The sequence below is a fragment of the Mus caroli genome, unplaced genomic scaffold (assembly GCF_978045245.1).
Source record: "Mus caroli unplaced genomic scaffold, Mus_caroli_1 scaffold_2, whole genome shotgun sequence".
In the NCBI taxonomy this organism is placed as follows: domain Eukaryota; kingdom Metazoa; phylum Chordata; class Mammalia; order Rodentia; family Muridae; genus Mus; species Mus caroli.
The window spans coordinates 155,000,241-155,022,133 of record NW_028227257.1 but is presented as its reverse complement, the minus strand read 5'-3'; the positions used below and the strand labels follow the sequence as shown (position 1 = coordinate 155,022,133).

General features: G+C 43.6%; 1 protein-coding gene across 5 annotated transcripts in view; it reads right to left on the bottom strand.

The window, feature by feature from the left end:
• Camsap1 (calmodulin regulated spectrin associated protein 1) overlaps nucleotides 1-21,893 on the bottom strand; it is a 56,936-nt gene that overhangs the window by 19,532 nt on the left and 15,511 nt on the right. For 3 of the 5 annotated variants that reach the window (XM_085835098.1, XM_029473024.2, XM_029473025.2), the window contains exons 2-6: nucleotides 20,864-21,126; nucleotides 20,079-20,240; nucleotides 10,685-10,765; nucleotides 9,699-9,731; nucleotides 7,083-7,224 (exon numbers count right to left, since the gene is read on the bottom strand). In XM_085835098.1, the coding sequence (XP_085691224.1) occupies nucleotides 7,083-7,224; nucleotides 9,699-9,731; nucleotides 10,685-10,765; nucleotides 20,079-20,240; nucleotides 20,864-20,923 (478 nt within the window). In that variant the 5' untranslated portion in view covers nucleotides 20,924-21,126. The remainder of the gene's footprint in view (nucleotides 1-7,082; nucleotides 7,225-9,698; nucleotides 9,732-10,684; nucleotides 10,766-20,078; nucleotides 20,241-20,863; nucleotides 21,127-21,893) is intronic. The other 2 variants (XM_021183958.3, XM_021183950.2) reach the window with 1 other exon arrangement.

Below are 21,893 nucleotides of genomic sequence, written 5' to 3'. Positions count from 1 at the left end.
TTGCCTAACGTGTGCAAGGCACGAGAGCAGGCAAAGATGAGCAAAATGAACTGTGGAATCACCTTTCAGAGACCTCAGTGTTCTGGGTCCTCAGTGCTCAACGGGTAAAGGCTCTCGCCCTGCAAGCTCAACAACCTAAATTCAATCCCCAGGACTCACATAAAGGTGGGAGGAAACAGCCAGGTGACGGTGGTGCACACCTTTAATCCCAAGGGGAAAAGGCAGGCAGATCTCTGAGGAGTCCCAGGCCAGCCTAGTCTACTAAGCAAGTCCCAGGACAGTCAGGTATAAAACCCTGTCTCAAAAAAAAAAAAAAAAAAAAAGTAGGAGAAAACCATTTCCAAAAAGCTAACCTTTCACATCCACATCTGTGGCAACACCCACATACATACCACATGCATGCACACACAATCGTATTAAAATAAATGTATGGAAATGTTTGCATTTTCTTCCACAAGCAGAGACCTCTGCCTAAAGTTAATTTCATATTTGCAAATGGCAGGAGCTAGGATATGCACAAAATTATAATTGTCAAGCAATGTCTCTAATCCTCCAAATCAAGAAACTACACTGATCAACCCCACCCCCAAAAAAAAACACCAAAAAAAAAAAAAAAAAGAGAGAGAGAGAGAGAAAAAGAGAGAAAAAGAGAAAGAAAGAAAACTTCACCAAGTACAAGCCTCCTCTATGAGAGGTGAGGCTCTTCCCAACCTCTCAGGTAAGAAAATTCAGGAGGGCAGATGCTCCATTGGAAAATGTGGTACAGGCAGTAAATAAGGACCCCTGAAAAGGGGCCTCCGGGGTTTGTCCAGATGCCAGTAAACAGCAAATGTAAGATCATGAGACAGATGCACCAAGGCTTTGCCTCTGAATGTTCCACCTTTAAAAACGAGAAGCCAAGAGGGTGGTGTACACATTTAATCCCAGCACTCCGGAGGTAGAAGCTGGTACATCTTTGAGTTCAAGGCCAGTCTGATCTCTGGAGTGAGTTCCAGAACAGCTAGATCTTGTTACACAGAAAATCCTTGTCTCAAAAAACCAAAAAGAAAACAGGAGGGAGGCAGGCGTATCTCTCTAGCATGCTCGAGTACCAAAATAAGAGGGGGAGGGTTTGGGGGGATTCTTTTTCAAAGATCTCAATTGCTATTTCCAGTCTAGGTCATCAGTCCAGGAGCAGGGTGTGCCCATGTCACAGGAGGTAGCGTCTGTCATCTGACCATGGAGCACTGTCTGCCACCATTCCTGACTGCCCAGTCCTCCCGTGCCCTCTAGGGTATGTGGCCCCTCAATGCACAGCTCTGACTGACCATCTCTTTTTCCATGGTTTGTGTATTCCTGCTCTATTGATTGCCCTGGGCCAATGCTACAGTTCCAGCCAGTATAAAGCTAAACAAAATGTTACACTTGTAGAACAAGGGCCCCATGTTCTATTCTTAAAAATAAATAAATAAATAAATAAATAAATAAATGCAGCTAAAATCTGTGAGAACTAAGCATCAAGTACAAGTCTCTGAGATAAATAGAACCAGACACAAGCTACCAGGTGATAAGATTATAATGTGAGTTCAGTCTGTCAATCAACAAACATGCTGGCAGGAAGAGGACAAAGCTACCCCTGCACAATGCCAGCTAGGAAACAACAACAGGAATGAGGAAGGACACTCAGTGGTGAAAATCAGATGAGGAAGCAGATGATAACCAAAGATCCAAAGTCCAAAGGTCTCCCTAGGAGTCAGTTCATCATTAAGTAAAAATCACCTCTCTCAAGTGGTCTTAAGCGGCCAGCACACAGCATTTTGACCAAGAGCACAGTGGACACAGATACTGGTGTGCAGTATAGCCTGAGGCAGACAAATCATAAGGAAACAGCAAGCCAACTAACCACCAAGCAAGGGACAACAGACCAACTCCATAGCCTAAAGACCATGAATGGCAAAGGCTAGGTGGACACTATGGCTTTAGGGAGACTGCAAGGTCCAACAACTACAAACGGTGAAAAGACATCCCTGGACCTCCCCTGACCATACACTGCGTATAGCAGTGCTGCCAGGAAAGCCTTTGGTCCCTGAGCTACTCCAAAGAAAAAAGTGAGAAAGGATCGCCCTGGGAAGACTAGACTTTAAAAAACAAATTCTTGGAGCTATCTGTTATACATTAAATTTATACCAAAGTAAAATGTTGTAATTTTGCCCTTATATTGCCTTATCAATCTTGGTAAAAGCGATTTACTGGACTGGCAATATATTTATAAGAAATAATGATTTTAGTGATTCTGACTCCACATCTGAGAATGTGAAGCCTCTTCCAAGAACTACAGGGATGTTTAGGACTTTTTTTTCTTGCAGTTTTAAACTTTTTATATATTCACATTTTCTTCTCACACCCCGTTTTACTGACTAGGTTACCTGGCTCTCCCCAAGCTGTGGTCCACATGAGACTCATGTACTCATAGTGGGCTAGCTCCACCAGGGGTCCTCCTCTTTGAGAGTTTGGTAAATGCTCCAGCACAAAGTTCCCACAGGAAGTCAGCCCAGGAGGATGCACTTCCTGATGCCTGAGTCCATCTGCCTTGTACTTGTGGGTCTCCGGCTCTCTCATTCCTTTTTCTCCAACACAGAACTATCTGTGTCATATAACAAGTGAACATAAATAAACAACACAAAATACTCTCCATATTTTCACTTGGTTTCTACTAGTCCTCCATTTATGCCGTTTTGTTTTCTGCTTTTTTCCCCACCTAGACAGGGTTTTTCTGTGTTAACAGAGCCCTCGCTGTCCTGGACTTACTCGCTGTAGTAGATCTGACTGCTTCTACCTCCTGAGAGCTGGGATCAAAGGCATGGGTCACCACCACACCTTGCCTGTTTTCTGCATTCTCTATTTTGCTCTCTTTTATTGTCTGATCGATCCAAACATGTATCTGTTTAATGAATCCATCAAAAGAACAAAAACAAACAAAAAAAAAACCAAAAAACCAGCTTTTAACTTTACATGGTTTCTCTGCAAAATTTTTAAATGTTTTATTACTTTACTACTAAATATACTTTTTAATTTTTATTTCAACAAGATACAATGTCTTGGGGGCTGGTGAGATGGCTCAGTGGGTAAGAGCACCCAACTGCTCTTCCAAAGGTCCAGAGTTCAAATCCCAGCAACCACATGGTGGCTCACAACCATCCGCAACGAGACCTGGCGCCCTCTTCTGGAGTGTCTGAAGACAGCTACAGTGTACTTACATATAATAAATAAATAAAATCTTTAAAAAAAAAAAAGATACAATGTCTTCTAAACTGCACAAAGATACTGAAGTGCTCTATGTAGCCTCTTCTCCAGCAAGCTGGAGTGCAGAGGCAAGGCTGTTAGAAAGCAGCCAGCCGTGCTGCTTCTAGGACTTGGCTGAGAGACCTGTCGCTGTCATACAGTCCTCTACTCTGTGTGACCTGCTTTGTCTCCCCACAAAGTGCTTTGGAGTCTTCTCAGTATATACCATAGTCCTTCAACTGGACACTTCCAGTGGGTTCCTGAAATCTGGCTGTGCTCACCCAAGAGGCGCCTACACTTTCCTTTGGTAAACCATCTCTATTTTCTGTGTTCATTCTCCTATATTGATTTCATTTTTCTAGTTTTCCTTTACTTTCATGCTTTTGCGCTTTCTGTTCTATTTTCTGGAAGATTCTTTTTTTTTTCTACTCAGTCATCTAACTCTTTAGTATACTCTTACACTTTAGATACCAAAATGCCCCCTTCCTCAGAGCTCTACAGAACATGTCTAACGTGGACATACCGGTAAGACGGTTTCTAAGATGCCTCTTTCCAGTCACCGTTCTTGGCAACTAGGTCCCCGGCCTCTTGGTGCTGTGTATTCTGAACTATATCTGTTGTCTGAGTATTTGTTATGGCCAGGGGATGTCCTCAAATGCTCAGGGGGACCTGGGTACCCATTCACTGTTAGAGGGAGGCATTAAGAAGTAGGTTTTGCTGCAGGTGACCAAGGCAAGAAGCCAGCTGATGTCAAACCTCAGTCACTGTGGCTTTTATCCTTAAGACCAGTTTCTAGAGAGAAGACTCTGTCCCTGCTTTGCATGTGGAGCATATCAAAGAACTGAGGCTTACTAGTATAGGATGAAGAAACTAACACAAAAGCCTTGGTTCTGGTCACCTCCCTCCTACCCACTCCATTCGGAGTCTGAGGCCATGACTTACAGGCTTAGTCTCCCCAAGTGTGTTTATATCCCTATCTTTGGACATGGAGGCTATTACTGGAAGCAAAGGAGAATCCAGGCTCTCAAAGTTCTTGAGACTGACTTACAAAGACACACCTAGGCATAACTGCTGGCCAAAATCCTTCTTCTGTCTTCCTGTGGCAGCTCCAGAATTCTAGCTGGTGAACTGTTTTGCCTCTGTTTTACTTCTTGGCTAGCCAGCTTGTTAGAGCCTGGAACTTACAATTCAGTCGCTTGCTCTACAGACACAGTCACAAAACTTCATTTTTTTTCTCCCTTTACTTTTCTCTGGGATTGTGTCCTTTTTTGTAAGACACTGAAATGAATTTAATTAATGCCCAAGCTCCCTGCTTTCTGACACACATATGTAAGGCATTCACCTCCCTTACAGCACGCTTCAGGCTGTGTCCTACACACTTCTGGCTATTGTTCACTGGCTCAATACCTAGTCCACATTGGTCTGTCCTACATATTACTTTAAATGGTTGTAACACATCAGTGAAAGCAAACAAAAAGCTCCCACTCTTACAGATCTTACCTACCAGCTGACTTCTCTTATTAGGAAGAGTGTGGAAAGAAGCTGTGCCTTTGTGGATTTGTAATGTGCTAAATTGTCGGGAACACATACTTTGGGATCTGGTGTAGTTTCTCTTGTGGCTTTGACCAAGTTTGTTGTTGCTGTTGTCATCCCCATTGACTACCCCCACCCTGACATGGTCTTAACTATGTGGCCCTGACTGGTCTGGCCTTGGCTTTGTAAACCAATATGTACTTGAAATCAGAGTTTCACCTATCTCTGTCTCGTGTGTGTGTGTGTGTGTGTGTGTGTTGGGGGGTAGGGGGTGCATTGATACTAAAAGTGTGTACCACAACACTAAGGTCATTTTTTTTGCAAAGGTTTGTGTACATGGAGACAAAGGAACAACTTACAGGAATCAGCTCTGTCCTCCTACCTGTAGGTTCTAGAATTGAACTCAGGTTATCAAGCTTGGCATAAGCACTTTCACCCCCTGGTCCATCTTGATAGCCCTGACCATTTATTTTTATTCAGTGTACTACAATATCTGGTACACTATGTAGCCTGTCAAGTTTGTAATATTTACTGTCTGCCTTAAGATGCTCAAAGGACAGATGTAAAAGCAGGCTACAGACCAGACATGGTGGCATATGCCTTTAATCCCAGCACTTGAGAGGAAGAAGCAAGAGAATCTCCGAGTCTGAGGCCAGCCTGATCTACATACTGAGTTCCAGGACAGTCAAGACTATGGAACAAACATGCAAACAAACCAGGCCACCTGTGGAGCTGAGGGAAACTGAGAAAGTGCACTCGGGGCAGAGAGCTACCAAAGCACAGGGGGCAGTGATGCCCATGTCTCTGAGCTTAGTACTCTGAGAGGCTAAGGCGGCAGGCACACATTCAAGGGCAGTGTGGAGCACCTACAGCTCCAGGTCAGTCTGAGCACAGTGAAAGGGAAACCCCACGACTCTGGGGTGAAGCACCCACCAGCTCTCCTCCGCACAGCTTCTATTTCTTCCCTAAGGTCCTTCAGAAGCATTCTGCGTACTCTTCCACCTGCTGTGAAACCTGAGGGTTCTATGGAAGCATGTTTCCTTGGAAATTGTGGTTTCTGGAAATGTTCCCACAAGCAGAGCTCTGGAGTTCCTACTTGGCCAGAGTGTCTAGCACTAAACCAGTTTTACTTTTCAGTGCTCGGGCAGAAACCTAGTGCCGCTTGCTTGTCTGCTTGGCAAGCCTTCTATTACTGAGCTATCTCCCCAGACGTGTATCATTTCTTTTTGTGTGATGCTGGAGATAGAGCCCAAGGTCTCAATCAAGCTAAGCAATTATCCACACTGAATTATTTCCCCAGAGTTGTCTTTGTTTTGTGAAGCTGGCCTCCCTCCCACTCACTTCCTCTTAGTCCTCAGAGACATGGGTACTTGAGAAGCCACCTGGTATAAGCTAGGGCTTTTCTGATACACTTCCCCATGTCCTAGTCACAGGACCAAGGCCAGCCAAATGTGAGGAAGCCATTTGTTCACCTGCAGGTTTTATCCTCATGAAACCTGGGGGTCTCCCTGGCTTTCAAGCCACCTATGTCTGTAAAAAAGAAAATGTATTATCTACACTTTCATGCCTAGAACAGGCATTAATACCAGCCTAAGCTGTCCAATGCTAAAAATCTGAGATAAAATTCCAATCAGAACTGGTCAGGTCCCTGGCCTTCTACCTGCCCACTCCAGAAAAAAGGCACTTAGGAAATAGAGCTACTGACAACAGGAGCTTCATAATCCCCTGGCAGGTCTGTGCTGTGTGTGCCCTTCATAGCCATCCACTTCCCTCCTCCCTGCTGTAAGTCACAAGCTCCTAGAAAGAGGTACTGTGGCATCAGAATAGTGCTCCATCAGGCCACGACAGGACAGACTGAATCTAGCATTCGTTTTCATGTCTTCACAAAGTTCTACAGAATTGTTTTGTTTTTGGCTTCTGACAAGGAGTCTCCTTTAGGCATCCCAGGCTTGTCTTGGTCCTAACTCAGCCTACCACATACTAGGATTATAGGTGTGTGCCACCCTGTCTGGTTTAAGTTCTAGATGTTTCAATAAGGAAGGAATTTAAACCCCACTCATACTCAAACAAAGGTAAAGTCACAAAACACAATGACATAATATCCAAATACTCAATGGGCTATTTCTTATCACTTAAGATACAGATTACAAATAAGAATCTGGTCTCTTGGAATTTCTAGGTATATGGCAGTATCCCAACTGACACAGGGACTCCATGCTACTTCTCTTGCATGCTAAATGCACACTGTTCCCTCTCAGGTCTGTTCAGGGAAAGTGTTCTGCACTCACCATCCAGTTTCATCTGCTCTGGGCAATAATAGTGAACCACTGCTAAGAGAGCAGCGCCATCACTGCCGTCTCTCATCAAGTCCTCCAACAACGGGAAGTAAGGTGACTGCCTAGCAGAGAGGTGTTCTCGCCGATAACGGACCTGCGGTTGATAAAAGGAAAATGGTCTCTGCGTGTGAGATCGCTTCAGTCTGTGTATCTTACAGGCATACTGCTAGAGCAAGATTTACATCAAGTCTAGAGCCACATGAAGACCAAATGATATTGCCTGGAAAAATTCAGACTATGTTGATGACATCCTCTATCCAGAACAAACAAGTCAGATCCAAGGACTGGGGTCCATGGCTACACTGCATGGCAGAGATTCACTGCTAACACCACCAGGGTCAGTCTAACTCTAAACTGACTCTGGCAGTGGGCACACATGGGAAGGAGACAAAACACATTATCTATACTACCATAAGCCAATGCATTACAAACTAATGAGAAACAAGTTAAACAGTGGGCATTCAGATGCTTGAAAGACCCAAGCTACAGGCACTGTTCTAAGTATTATCAATATTAACATTGGTCATTGAAAAGTACAAAATAGCATTAATTGATAGTTTGAGAAATTTCAGAAACCAGATTTTAAAAATTTCTCACACCACTACACCGGCCGCCAAGAACTACAAGTGAAACATCAGTGCTAAACTCACAAGATCATCAAGCAAATGCCAGACCAAGGCTCCTTTATGTGCACACCCCAATATTGAAGCTACCTGTCAATATTCTATACGTTACAGTCCATCCATACTTTTCTATCCACTGTCAGTAAAAGCTTAGCAGAGAGGGGGTTGCTCAGTGTAGACACGACTCCTTGAGAGCTGCTCTCACCTGAATCAGTGCCCAGGGCAGGGTAGCCACCAGTCCACATTTTTCTCCAGGAGCACACACAATAGAAACTAAAAACAAGGGAGCCAGCACCTGCCTAGAAGAAGAACTGTTGGTTTCTGAGTTCTACAGGTAAGTCGTTCAACTCAAAGAATCATCTTGGAATCTAGACTTTCAGCTAACACTCCCATAAGTATTCGCATGAGCAGTAGTGATGCTCATTAGAAAAACACTTGGAACTGACTCCTTCACATTTAGCAACAAGGCTTGTTTTGTGTTGACTGAATATTCCAACACACATTTTAACTTGTTTCTCAGAGCCCACAACAAGCACTATCATAGGGAACCCGCCTCATACTGTACCACACGTGCAAAGTCCACAGGTTCCAGCATGCAGTGCATCACAGCATGCTCCAGGCCAGGCTTTCAGAGACAGCAGACAGGGAGTGAGCAGACATGCAGTAAAGCAAATGGTTTCTTGAGTAAAGATGGATGGCATGGGTAAAAATTAGGCTGACACTGAATTACAGGGGCCCAGAAGGCTCACATGGCTGCTGTGCTCACCCACATCTTCAAACTTCTAGCTGGGACATGTTTAGGTAAAGCCCAAAACATACCAACCTTGACCACACGTTTTCTTGTTGGTCTATTTACCACTGTAGGATACCCGTAGCCTCTCTAACAATGGAAAGTTAAGGCGGATTGTTTTGGGTTATAGTTCTCTTTTTTTCATCAATTGTATCTGAAAGCAAACCTCTCTACAGGACACCTGAGTGTGTGAGCCCTTGCCTTGGTCAAGTTCAGTACTCAAACATTCATTAAGCACGCCTTCCTCTTCCTCCTCCTCCTCCTCTTCCTCCTCACAAACACACTCAGCAACAAGTACAGCAAGGTTTACATTGGCCTTTTGCAGCCCACAGCCGTGGGGCCCCAAGTGGGGCCCCAAAGAAAAATCTGGGCCAAATAATGAAGGACCCAAGCAATCAAAGGGCACTTACAAAGCCATCTGCAAAGAGATCCAAAAGAAATTCACATAAAAAGGTACCACTTGGCACAAGGCATTTCCTATAAGGGCAGCAACAAACTGGTCTACTTCCATTCTGGGCCACCAGTTAGATACTGCTGAAATTACTAAATCAAATCCTGTTTTTTAAACTTTGTGTGAAAATTCATACGTAATTTCAGAAACCCTGCATTTGAGCTGACCTAACTCAGACTACAGAATCTGAGCTGACCTCCATATGACCTGAGGGGTAGAAACAAGAAGACCACATCAAAATACACCAGCGACAGCCCTCTCTGCAGTCTACCTGTACCCTCAGTGGGAGAATGCCTTTCCAATCTGACAGCCTAGAATACAGGTTCTAGGGAAGGTGGTTAGAGACACCACCCCCCAGGCAAAGTAACAGCAGAAAGAAAAGGCCATGAAATGATTCCAGCCACTAGGTAACCCCCAGTCCTCTTAGCATCTGCTAGAAAAGACAGTGTCCTGTCAGCTATGCTGTACTGGTCACTCAGAGATCACTAAGAGCCTAGGGGAATGAACATGGCACCCCAATGTGCCACATAACAAAACCCATCAGCGTGGCCAGCGGGGCTCATGCTAGACAAGCCGCACAGCCCCCAGGCGGACACTTAAACAAACAAACAAAAACCAATCTTGGGTGCGAGCAATTTTTATGGAAGCGCATGATGGCAACAAGATGGCTTTGCAGATGGTGGATGGTGGCCTGAGTCACTTACGGGTACTAACTTCCAATACCACTTGGAGGGAGACTGCTCAGGAAGCGGGAAGGAAGGTGGAAAGGAATGTCAGCACTGCAGGTCCAGGTGTGGCCATGACACACATGCTCACACAGGAGAGTTAGAGACAGCCTCTGATAGCAAAGGCGTTCCAGTGTGCATGACCTTAGCTAATCACAACACCAGGCAATTTAACTGGAAGGTAACCTGTCCCCTTTACAACTCTGTTTCACAATAGCAAAGAACAGTTCCAAACTTGAGAAAATCAGGGGACCAGGCTACAGGTCTGCCCTTTGTCTATGCCCATGTGAGCCTGTCCCCATCCAAAGATTAGGGAGGTGCTCAGCTCCAGCCTGATCCTCTACTGACCTGGCTGACTAGAGCTGACCAGTGTAGAGAGAAAACTACAGGGGGAGAACACATGTTGCTCTCAGTGGTGAAACTGTGTCAATAGTCAGGCATTCCTGGGTACATTCCACTGACTGTGATACATGGCCTTGGGAAAGAGAAAATGGCCAGGGACAAGACCAAAGGTAGAATGTGGAACAAACGTACCCATCTGCACCCATCCCAAGGTACACACTTCCCACTGGCTCCAGGCACAGGGTTTAGACCCCCATCTGTCCCATGGCATCTCACAGGCCATCTCAAGTATCTGCATGAGCGCAGCTGGGCGTTTTCTGCTCAATTTCTGACCTTCTAAAGCTCACTCCCAGCTCAGGCTACATTGCTTCCTTACTGAGCCTCCCCCCAACGCCCCCCAAGTCCTCCCAGAATACCCCTGGTTCAACAAACCAGACCTTTTGGGGTTGGGCATAGAAGACAGGTTGCCCATGGAAACTCCTAACTGAAGCATGGAGAATCTAAGAGGCTGGCTTGCTCAGGGTGATAAAAATATAGAATGAGCAAGGAGAAACAAAGATAATTCTTTAAAACTACTAACATTTACCTTAGTGTGTTTCAAAGAAATTAAAATTACCCTTTACCTTTTGATGAGCGGGACTTTCCAGTGGCTGCTGTTTTAATTTAACTTCTTTCTCTGTTATCTCTCTCATTTTAAGATTTACCTAAGGCAGAAGAAAATGCATTAAGAAGGCTACTGCTCTCCCATGTCATCCCCTATATCTCCACTTCACCACCATGAGATCCCACAGCACCTGCTGATCACTCTTAAGACAGACGTACCGTCAGGCCAATTACAAAGATGCAGAACACCTGAATTCTATGTGACCCAAGATATGCCCTGAGTCTCAGGGTCAGCCTGCCCTTGCAAGGAAACCACTGTGCCTTTAAAAGTCAGTGCAGGACTTTCCTCACCACTGTAGAATCAAGGCTAGACCCCATGTACACTTTACATGGTTGTTTGATGCCACCCCAAAACAATCTACCTAATTTTACATCACACCTCAACTGACTACACAAAACTAGTGAATCAACACAAAATAAAAGCTCGGTTATAAAACCAAGCTGTAAATCCCTTTAAAATCATAGATTTAAGTAATCGCTCTTGAAATTAAGATAATATCAAATTCGTATTTCTATTGAGTCAACGAGACAGTTTAGCAGACCAAGAAGGTACTTGTCACTCCAGTCTAGTCACTGGAGTTCAATCCCTAGAACCCACGTAAAGATGGAAGGAGAGAACAATCTCCACAGTGTCCTCTAACTGCAACACAGCTATTGTGCCACATGTGCACCCACACATACAGCATACATCATGTACCAACACATACATCATGAACACACATTTATCATGCACACACACATACATCATGCACACTGACAATATAATTTCTCAATCTGTATTTATATAATAACAGCAGATTTTGTGAAAATACACATTAATACTTAGGAGTGGTTAGAGCAATCGTGGTCAGGTGAAAACATGCAGTGGCTCATCATCCAAGAAAATACAGTATGTGAGCTCTTTACCTACAACACCAAGAGGGCAGAAAAGCTCTTTAAAACCATGATAAAGGAGCTAGAGACAGCTCAGTGGTAAAAAGCACTTGTTCTTGCAGAAAACCCGAGTTTGATTTCAAGCACTAATATGGCAGCTCACAGACAGACAGACTGACAGACACACACACACACACACACACACACCCTCTCTGTGAGTACGTGTGCTTGTGCTCACATTGCCACAGTACATATGAGGAAGTCAAGAGGACAACTTGCAGGAATTAGTTCTCTCCTTTTACCAGGTGGGTAGGGATCAGAATCAGCAAGGACCCTTATTTGGTAAGCCACGTCACCCACCAATCTAATGGTAAGATTTTTGAAGGAAAGTAAAGCCACTATCGAAAACTGGATGAAGTGGCTCACGCTTGTAATTTCAGCACTCCAGAGGTACAGACGAAGATCAGAAGTTCAAGGCAAGGTCCTCTGAGCTACACAGTCAGTTCAAAAATCAGTCTAAGATATATGGGATCCTTTTTTAAAAAAGGAAAACAAGCCCATTTTAAAACTAGCTGGGTGGTGGTGCATACCTTCAATACTAGCACTCAGGAGTCAGAGGCAGGTGGATCTCTGAGTTAAAGGCCAGCCTGGTCTACAGAGTGAATTCCAGGACAGCCACAAAACTATATGGAGAAACCCTGTACCTAAGATGTACAATAATTTCAAATTTCTCATAAAGTAAATATTTTAAAGTAAAATATCAATTTCTTTTCAAATCAAGTTCTACTACGGTAAACCAAACCAAGTATCCGCTATGAAACCAGGTGGCCAGAAAGCACAGGAGAGAGAGAGAGCACGCCACCACCAACATAAGGAATGGGTTTGAGCTGGGCGTGGTGGCGCACGCCTTTAATCCCAGCACTCGGGAGGCAGAGGCAGGCGGATTTCTGAGTTCGAGGCCAGCCTGGTCTACAAAGTGAGTTCCAGGACAGCCAGGGCTACACAGAGAAACCTTGTCTCGGAAAACCAAAAAAAAAAAAAAAAGAATGGGTTTGAGAAACAGACAGGAAGGGTAGAGGGCAGTTACCCAAGACACCACCCCATCTTCTGAGTGGGGGTGTGAAGCTGACCATGACAGTCAGTACTAACTTTTAAAACATTAACTAGGACAGGAACTGCCATTTTAGCCTCCTATGCGCACCCTGAAACTGGAAAGCAACATCTTCATCCAAAAAGAGAGACTGCCAACCATTGTCTCTTACAAAGGTGCAGCACCTGGGGAAGACATCTAACAGTCTTTTTCAGGAGAGTCAAAGCTTAGTGAACTCATAACCAGGCTATAAAAATTCACTACAACAGTTACTAGGTGGTAGGGAAATGCAGCTAGAAATGTACAGCCAGTTATGCAAATGGGACTCAGGAGCCCCTACAAGTCTGAGATACTGCTAAAAAGTGTACAAGAGCAAAACTAAGCTGGGCAAGATAAGTTATCCCAGCACTTGGGAGTCTGCTGAAAGCTTGAGGCCCGATCTGAGCATATAGTAAGTTTAGGCCAACTTAAAATAAACAGCAAAATCTTGTCTCTAAAAAAAGGGAAGAAGTTGTACAATTCAGTGGGTAGAGTGCATAACATTCACAAGGCCCTAGGTTCAATTCACAGCACCACATAAACCCAGGTGTAACACTTGGGAGGTAGAGGCAAGAAAATCAGTTTAAATTCAACCTCAACCAAACAAACCAAACAGATGAAAAGTAAATTGAAAAATATTAGCTGGCCAGCCAGTCTAGCCAAAAAACAATGGGAAATTCCAGGTTCAGTGAAAAACAGACAGACATCTTCTCCTAGTCTGGGTATGTACCTGCACTTACAAATACACATAAGACCCCTACCATGCGTGCAAGCACACACACACACATACACACACACAAATGTCCTTTTAAAAAAAAAAAAAAAGACTGTATATCCTTAAAACATCAAGAACTTCGTATCTCTTATCTTTTTGCAGTGTGGACACTGCACAGCCACTGTGCACTGCTAGTCCTTCACAATCAGAGAGGACACAAGGACCAAAAAGCATTGGTCAGCACCAGCCTCCACAGCTACAGTGGCAACTAGTACAAACTAACAAATAAACACACAAATAAATGACTACTGAAAACAGAAAGAACAGAACTGGGTAGGGTTACCACCAAATGAATGTGACAAGGTCAAAGTCCCAGGAGAAAAGCAGATCTACTATCGTTAATACATCACTCTGGTCTCAGTAGCCCCTGGCAACACAACAGCACAGGGCAGAACCTACAGCAACTCTGTAAAATAATGGAGAACTACAACAAGTAAGGAGGGAGGGAGGTTGGTTTAAAAAAAAAAAAAAAAAAGGAGACAAGATAAGCAGCCATCAAGCCAGAAGGTAGAATTCAACCACATGGACAATCAGAGCAATCTAACTGGTCTAACACTCTAATGACAAGGCAGATGTTATCAAATGAATACATGAAAATGGCAAACTTACAGTGTGCTCGAGGATCCACTTAAACAGAAAGACAGCGGAGTAAAAAGGCTGTGTATGATGATACACACCTTTAATCCCAGCATTCAGGAGGCAGAAGCAGGCAAATCTCTTGAGTTCCAAGTTAGCCTGGTTTACACAGTGAGTTCCAGGACAGTCAAGGCTAGACAGAGAAACCCTGACTTGAAAAAAACAAAATAAAATCCAAAACAGAAAAATGTATCTGGAATGATTTCCCTCTAAATACTAAAAATTAAAAACAAAGTCTTTTCAGATAATGCACTGATAAAACAAGAAATCACCAAGATTGATACTATTTTAAAAGAAATGCAGTATACTCAAGTACACGAGACAGAGCAAAGCTCTGCTCAGAGGGTGAGCACCACACCTCGTACCTCATACACAAGAAGCAAAGCAAGTTTGAATGAACTTGCTCTCTACCTTAACGACACGTGAAGAGAGTGTGTATGATGCTTCCACTAGCTGGAACACTTTATTTTGCTTGTTTTTAGTTTAGTGCTGAGAACAGAACTAGACAAGCATCTCTGTCACTGTGCTATTGCTCAGCTCTGACAATGAATGCCTGAGATGCTGGCTATGCTATACATATGAATATGACCATTACATGATGCTGGAAGATCGCACCACACTGCACAAATACACTCAGTTGCTATGTGCCAATAACATGTAAAAGGTAAACATTGTGGCTAAGACCGGAAAAATGCCAAGAACTCAAGGCCAGCTTGGTCTAAAGAGTTAGAACCTGTCTATAGATAGTCACACAGATAGACAGACAGACGGACTGAGTAAAAATGAAATGAAAACAAAAAAAGAATAGTAAAAAAAATAAAGGTAAAAGAAAAAAAAAACATTAAACAGCACAGATGTGCAATGTCTGAAGATAATAAAGTTGGTAAACTAGGAAAAAAAAAAAAAAACAAGGTAGAAAGAAGCCATGATCAGTATCAGGAAACAAAGACAGGGTCACTAGAGACTGCAGATACATTTACCCGAAGGATAAACATCAATAAACTTTATGCTAATAACAACTTAAAATGAACCCTGTAAAAGCCACAAATTATCAAAACTGACACAAAATTAGATTTAAAAATCTAAATAACTTAATGTATATAGAAGTTTTCACAACTACATATACATCATACACACACACACACACACACACACACACACACACACACACACAATCTCCAGGCCCAGATAGCTTCACCAGCCAGCCCAAAGGTTTCAGAATGAAATGAAAACAAATCATAGTCAAATTACTACACAGAACAGAAAAAGAAAAACATCCCATATCTCTTTTTGAGTCTGCATCATCCTAATATCAAAACAAGAAAAAGAAATGCATTAGAAGAAAAAAGCTGCAGACAGTTCTGTGGGTCCTGAGGGTCAGGGACAAACAATATACCTTATTCTACCACGTCTACTCCACATTCCACAAGAGAAGAGAAACGCACTTTTTAATTTAACTGGCTTTCTATTGATTATCAACAAGCACCTGGAAATGAAACTAAGAAACATCACTTACAGCACAACTTAAAACACTGAAATTAAATTTCCCTGGGGATAATTAGTGAACAAAAGTATGGTAATGAACTGCGTTCCTTACAGGGTAACAGCATAGCCATAGCCCCACTGATCTAGATCCCTACAAGTGCTTTTTATAGAAACCAACAAGTTGATTCTAAAATTCATGAGAACATGCAACCTACGAGAGCTAAAACAACTCTTTAATTTTAAAAAATTCAGTTCAAAGACATGTATTGTTTAAATGTAAGTCATTATTACAGAGTACTGTGTATAAGCTTACAGTCACCTCAAGTCACCATGGAACTAGTCACACAGGTCAATGGAGTGTGTCTAGAGACACTTGCCTGTGCAGCTCACCTAGGTCCCAACAGAGCCACTGCTACAGTAACGTGCAGAGAAAAAAAAAATCTCTGCTCTGGGGAGTCTCTAACTGCTCTCTGTCTGTGAAAAAAGCAGGGCACTGCATACCTTCCCTGCTTCATACACAGTATATAAACACCAGGGCATCAGAAAGCTCAGGAGAAGAGCAAAGACCACCAAACCACTAGGAGGAAGAAAGGAAGCAAACCCTTCCAGTCTTGGGGCAGGGCAGAAATCTCTTAAGGGAAAAAAATGTAAACTGGGCTTCAAAATCCCAGAAACCTCTGCTTTGAGGCAGCAACTACTAAGAAATGGTAAAAAGTCAAAACTAAGAAAAGCAAGTCAGGATACATTCCTAACAAGGTACATACATATTCTTGCAACTATATTAAGACAAAGAGCACAATTTAAAACTGGTCTAGCCGGGCGTGGTGGCACACGCCTTTAATCCCAGTACTTGGGAGGCAGAGGCAGGCAGATCTCTGAGTTCGAGGTCAGCCTGGTATACAAAGTGAGTGCCAGGACAGCCAAGGCTACACAGAGAAACCCTGTCTTGAAAAAAAACAAAAAAAAAAACAAAAAAAAAAACAAAACAAAAAAAAACTGGTCTAGACCAAGAATGATGTTACTCACTTGTAATCACAACATTCAAGAGACTGAAGAAGAAAGACCAAAAGTTTAAGGCCAGCCTAGGCTTCAGAGTCCCAAGCCAGCTTCAGCTACAAAGGAAGACTCTATCTCAAACACACACACAAAATAAATAAATAAAAGTTGTGTAAAAGATTCAAACAAGGACTTGCAAAAAGAAAAAAATCAAGGAAACACCTGAGACTCTACTACACAAATGGCCCCAAACCAAAGACCTGATGGAGTACTGATAACAGTTAGAACCAAAAGATTTGTACTCTGTACCTGAATTTTAAAAGGTGTTCCCTTAGAAAATATTCTGGCAGTTTGTTTCTAGAAACTTAAGTATAAATGCTTGATGTGGAACAAGACTTTAGTCTCAGCACTTGGTATCAGAGGCAGTTGGTGAGTTCAAGGACATCCTGGTCTATAGAGTAAAACCCTGTCAAAAAAAGAAGCTTAAGACCTTTATCTTAAGCAACTATGTTAGACATAGCAATGCTGCCAAGTACTCACTTAAAGAAAGAGCAGCAGCATCTAGACACACCCAAATGCCCCAGCAGCTTTATTCAAAATAGACAAAAGCTGGAAAACATGTAGGTGTCAATCAACAGGTTAATGACAGACAAATCATGACACAATCCTATAAAGAAATTCTACAAGGCATAAACAAAACCAAACTACTTATAGATACATTTGGTTCAGCGAAAGAAGCCAAGTTCAAGAACATTTTAAGCAAAACCTGGATGAAGCAAAACTAATCCCATTAAGAAAGCAGGTAAGTATAAGCCCGGGCCTGGGGGAGGGGCTGACTGCAAAAGGATCCAAAGCAGCACTGAGTGTGAGAGAAGAGCTGCCTTGACTGCAGTGGCTGTTAAGAGGGTATCTATCATCGCTGCTTAAAATGCAAGGAATCGCCACATGTGGAACCTAGGTTAAGTTTCAGTACAGAGAAGATTTTTTGTTTGTTTGTTTTGTTTGCCTTTTTTTTTTTTTCCATACAGAGTTCCTCTGTGTAGCCCTGGCTGTCCTGGAACTTCCTCTGAGACCAGGCTGGCCTCGAACTCAGAGATCCACCTGCCTCTGCCTCCTGAGTGCTGGGAGGTTCATACCACCATCGGCTGACTCAGTAGGGAGTTTTAAACCACAGGCTATCAGTAAACTTTTGAAGATGACTGAGTAGATGAAGAACTTGCTGTGTAAACATGAAGACCTAATTTCAGATCCTCAGCACCCACAAAACTCTGAGTCCTTGAGACAGTCACAGGATGACCTAGGACTTGCTGGCCAGGCATTCCAATTCATTAGGAAGCTCTATGTTCAGTGTGAGCCCCTAGTTAAAAAAAAAAAAAAAAAAAAAACCTTGGGTGGCAAGAGATTTACGACTCTTGACGTCTTTTACTTATGCTGGCACACATATATAGATGCATATGCACACAAAAACAAATATGTATATAACACACTCACCAAAAAATTTAAAAGAGCCCCCAAAAAATGGGCCATGGGCCAACTCAGAGCACCCAGGAGATAAAGAGGACCCAAGTGTCCATCAAAGATGATTCATGTCAGGCCAGCAGAGACGACCAGGATGATACTGCCTGCTCAGCTCTACCTTCCAGTGACCAGACAGGATGGAATCAAAGCAGGTGTGGTGTTCTGCAGAAAGGCTTCATCAACTGCACCTCAAGTCAGGAGGAGAAAAGGAGTCCAGGATGGCAGAAAAGGCCTCCATTATCTAAGCTAGAGAAGAACAAGGTCCCAAAGGGATGCCACAAGGAAAGACATTCAATACTCTACAGTACTTCAATGCTTGTTAAGGGCCCTGTGAAGTTATGGCGAGGACCTTTAAGAACATATGCAATCTAGTGAAGGCTGCAAAAGAGCTCCATCTTGCTGGATGCTAGGTAATTCACCCTGGATGCAGAGTAAGGATAACATTAGCCAGAAGCACAAACTGCATCTGATGACTCCAACCAGGCAGAAGCTTACAAACACCAGAGAAGCCACACCAGGAAAAACCAGTCAAAAGAGGGCTGTAAGTTACTGTGGAAATGCTAAGGAAATAACAAACCATGAACAACAAATACAAATATTAGGTAAGAAAAAGAGAAAGATTTGTAAAAACTGAAACAAGAAGAACAAAGGATGGTTCTAGAATGGAAATATGGCTGTATAAGCAGATACCAAAGCGCAGTAATTTAAAGTCTAACAGTGAAGTGCCAATGTGTCTGTAACCCAAGACAGGGATGGAAGGCTACGTGAGCAAGTGCACCTCATTTTCCACAATCCCAAATCTGCACACACTGTCTAAGAGTGACAAGTCAGAAGACAAAAATACAGTGTATTTCCTTGAAGTACTACATGGATGAGCCCGATATGATGGCATATGTCTGTATGTCTGTCCCAGGACTTAGGAGGCAAAAGAACCAAGAGTTCAAGGTCATCCTCAACTACATAGTCAGTTCAAGGCCTACCTGAGCTACCTTTCTCAAAGAGGAGAGGGATCTCAGTGGGTGCATGAAGTAGTCCTGAGCAAGCACAAGGAACCAAAGCTTTAACCATGTGTTCTAGTTACAATTTCTGCTGTGATTAAACACCATGAGCAAAAGCAACTTGGGAGGGAGGATTTATTTTATCTTATATTTCTTCTACATCACTGAAGAACTTCAGAACAGGAACTCCAGCAGGGAAAGAACCTGGATGCAAGAACTAAAACAGAGGCATGGAGGAATGCTAACCACTGGCTAGCTCTGCCTACTTTCTTATAACCCTAAGGCCACCAGCCCAGGGTGGCACCACCCACGATGAGCTGAGCCCTACCTGAACAGTCATCAATAGAAAAAATGTACTAGAGGCTTGTTTATCAGCCAATCTAGTGAGGGTATTTTTTTCAAGTGAGATTCCCTCTTACAAAATGACTTTAGCTTATGCCAAGATGCCCTAAAACCAACCAGCACAGCACAGTAAACCCAGCACCGCAGCAATCTCAGTGCTCCTACAACAAAATGGCAGGTGGACCTTCTCTCAAACAAGGTACAAGACAAGGACCAACACCTGAGATTTTCTTCCACAGGCTTGCCATGTCATGTGTGTATCTGTACTCTCACATGAATACAGATACACACTGATAAACAGACACAAGAAACTTGATTCCTCCCCAATAACTATCAGCAAAAAATCATGAACATGAACTTATATATAAGTACCTTAAGCTAAAAATGAAACCTATTAGTTGTAACCACACACACATGCACATCCTCATATACAAACCCATCTCGCTTAACTCTCAGCGCTCAGGAATAAGGACTGTCTATTGGACACCTAGCTGGATAAAGTACCATGCAGTTCCAAATGACAAACTCTAGTGGCAAGTCCCAATATGGAGAACAAGAAGCAGACAGCTCTCAATCAGGCAGAGAGCTAAACAAGTACTCACCTTATTGATCCAGAATACCATGGCATCCTCGAGGTCATAAGGAAGTTCTTTTGAGGCGCTGAATGTAGAAAAGCGCTTGACACTGGCCACCACCTTCTCAATGCTGATCATCTCCACAGTGTAGGCCATCATCAGGGCATCCACCATCGCCATGTGGCCACTCTGGGGACAGAGGCTGCAATCAGCATCCTAAACATCTTGCAGGTCCCAATGCACGAAAACTTTCTGCCTTGCCTTCCCCGCCAAGGACAGCACTGGCTGAGGCCTGTCCATCCCTGGCACTGTTTCGCCATGCAGTAATGGTCCATGGTCCTAATCTCTTGCCAGCAGACTATATGTTTTGGAAAGCTGCCCGCTTCCTCTGCCCCAAAGGCTCTGGAATGGCACCAAGGCTCTCTTTGTATCACACTCTACCTTCAGTCTCTTCAGAGCTTTCTCTTGACCCACACATCACCCGACTGAGTGAAAATAGCCATAGCATGCTAGGTGCTGGGCTAATCTGCAGAGGCATAGCCTCTGAGAACATAGCAACAGATTCTGGCTGAGTGCAGATATCCAACAGGAAGGCTCTGCAGTGGTGTGCCCTGCTACACTATATCTTCAGTGAGAAGAAAATCCGAAAGCAAGCTGCTCTTTCCAGAATGATGACATTCTTTAAAATGCAGGTCTGTCATTAAGGTCCACCAATACACATTGGCAAACCTCACCATCTAACCCTAATGGAAGGGCACTGAGTCTTGCCTGCTCAGCCAAGGGAACAGAAGGAATGCCTGTCAGACACTCACCATCTTAATAGGTGCCTGGCTGAGGTCAGCATCTGTCACAGGGGTATCATCACTCTCCATCACATAGATGCCCTTCCGGGACAGGGCCTGGATGACAGACTGGTGTCCTTGCAAGGTAGCCACCTGGTCCCCTTTTAGGATGAGGCTGCAGACACGGCAATACAGCTCACTGGACAGGAGAAGCTTAATAACGGGTGGCTTAATGTGCTCCTGCTCATACTGGTCGATGTAAAACGGGTCTCGGAGATCCTCAGGGATGTTGTCTATGGCAGGAGAGAGCACTGGGTGAGTGGACATGCACAGTCCAGTCTCAAGCATCACCAGCTAGATGAGAACACACAAAAGCACCGTCCAGCAAAATCCCAGCCAAGGTAGAGCACACAACACACAAAGATCTAGGGTCAACTAACAGCCTCATTAGCACGACAGAGGCAATATGAGGCATTTGTGCAAAGGCCAGCATAATCTGAATGATGGTGGGATGCAAGCACAAATTTCCTGGGATGCTAGAGGGCTCAAAAGAAACCAAGATGCCATTGGATTAAAGAAGGGGCTATGGTACAATGACATTCATTCTGGGAAGGGAGCTCTGCTTATCTTCTTTCCAAAGTCAAGGTCAGGTAACAAGCAGAGACCAAACAGCTTTTGTTTAGGAAGTACGCCAAGTCTGCTGCCACTATAACCACTAACCATAACGGAACATGGCAACCAGCTTTCCATTATCTTTGGTTCAGGCAGCATACTGTTTAATCACAATCTAGTGAATCAGGAGTAATGACTAATGTGCCCATATTACAGACAAGAAAACTGAAGCACAGAAAAAGGACGTAGCATGTCCAATGTCACAGAAGACAGGACCCAACTACAATCTGGCCTTTCATACATCACCAGAGAGCCATATGTGCTACCACTGACTCTGTGCCCTCTTGGCACTGCCCTCAACTTGTAGGATAACAACAGCTATCCTTTGTGGAAAGCCCAAAATCCTGAAGAATCTCATTCCTTTATCCAGGGCCCGGGGATCTTTGGC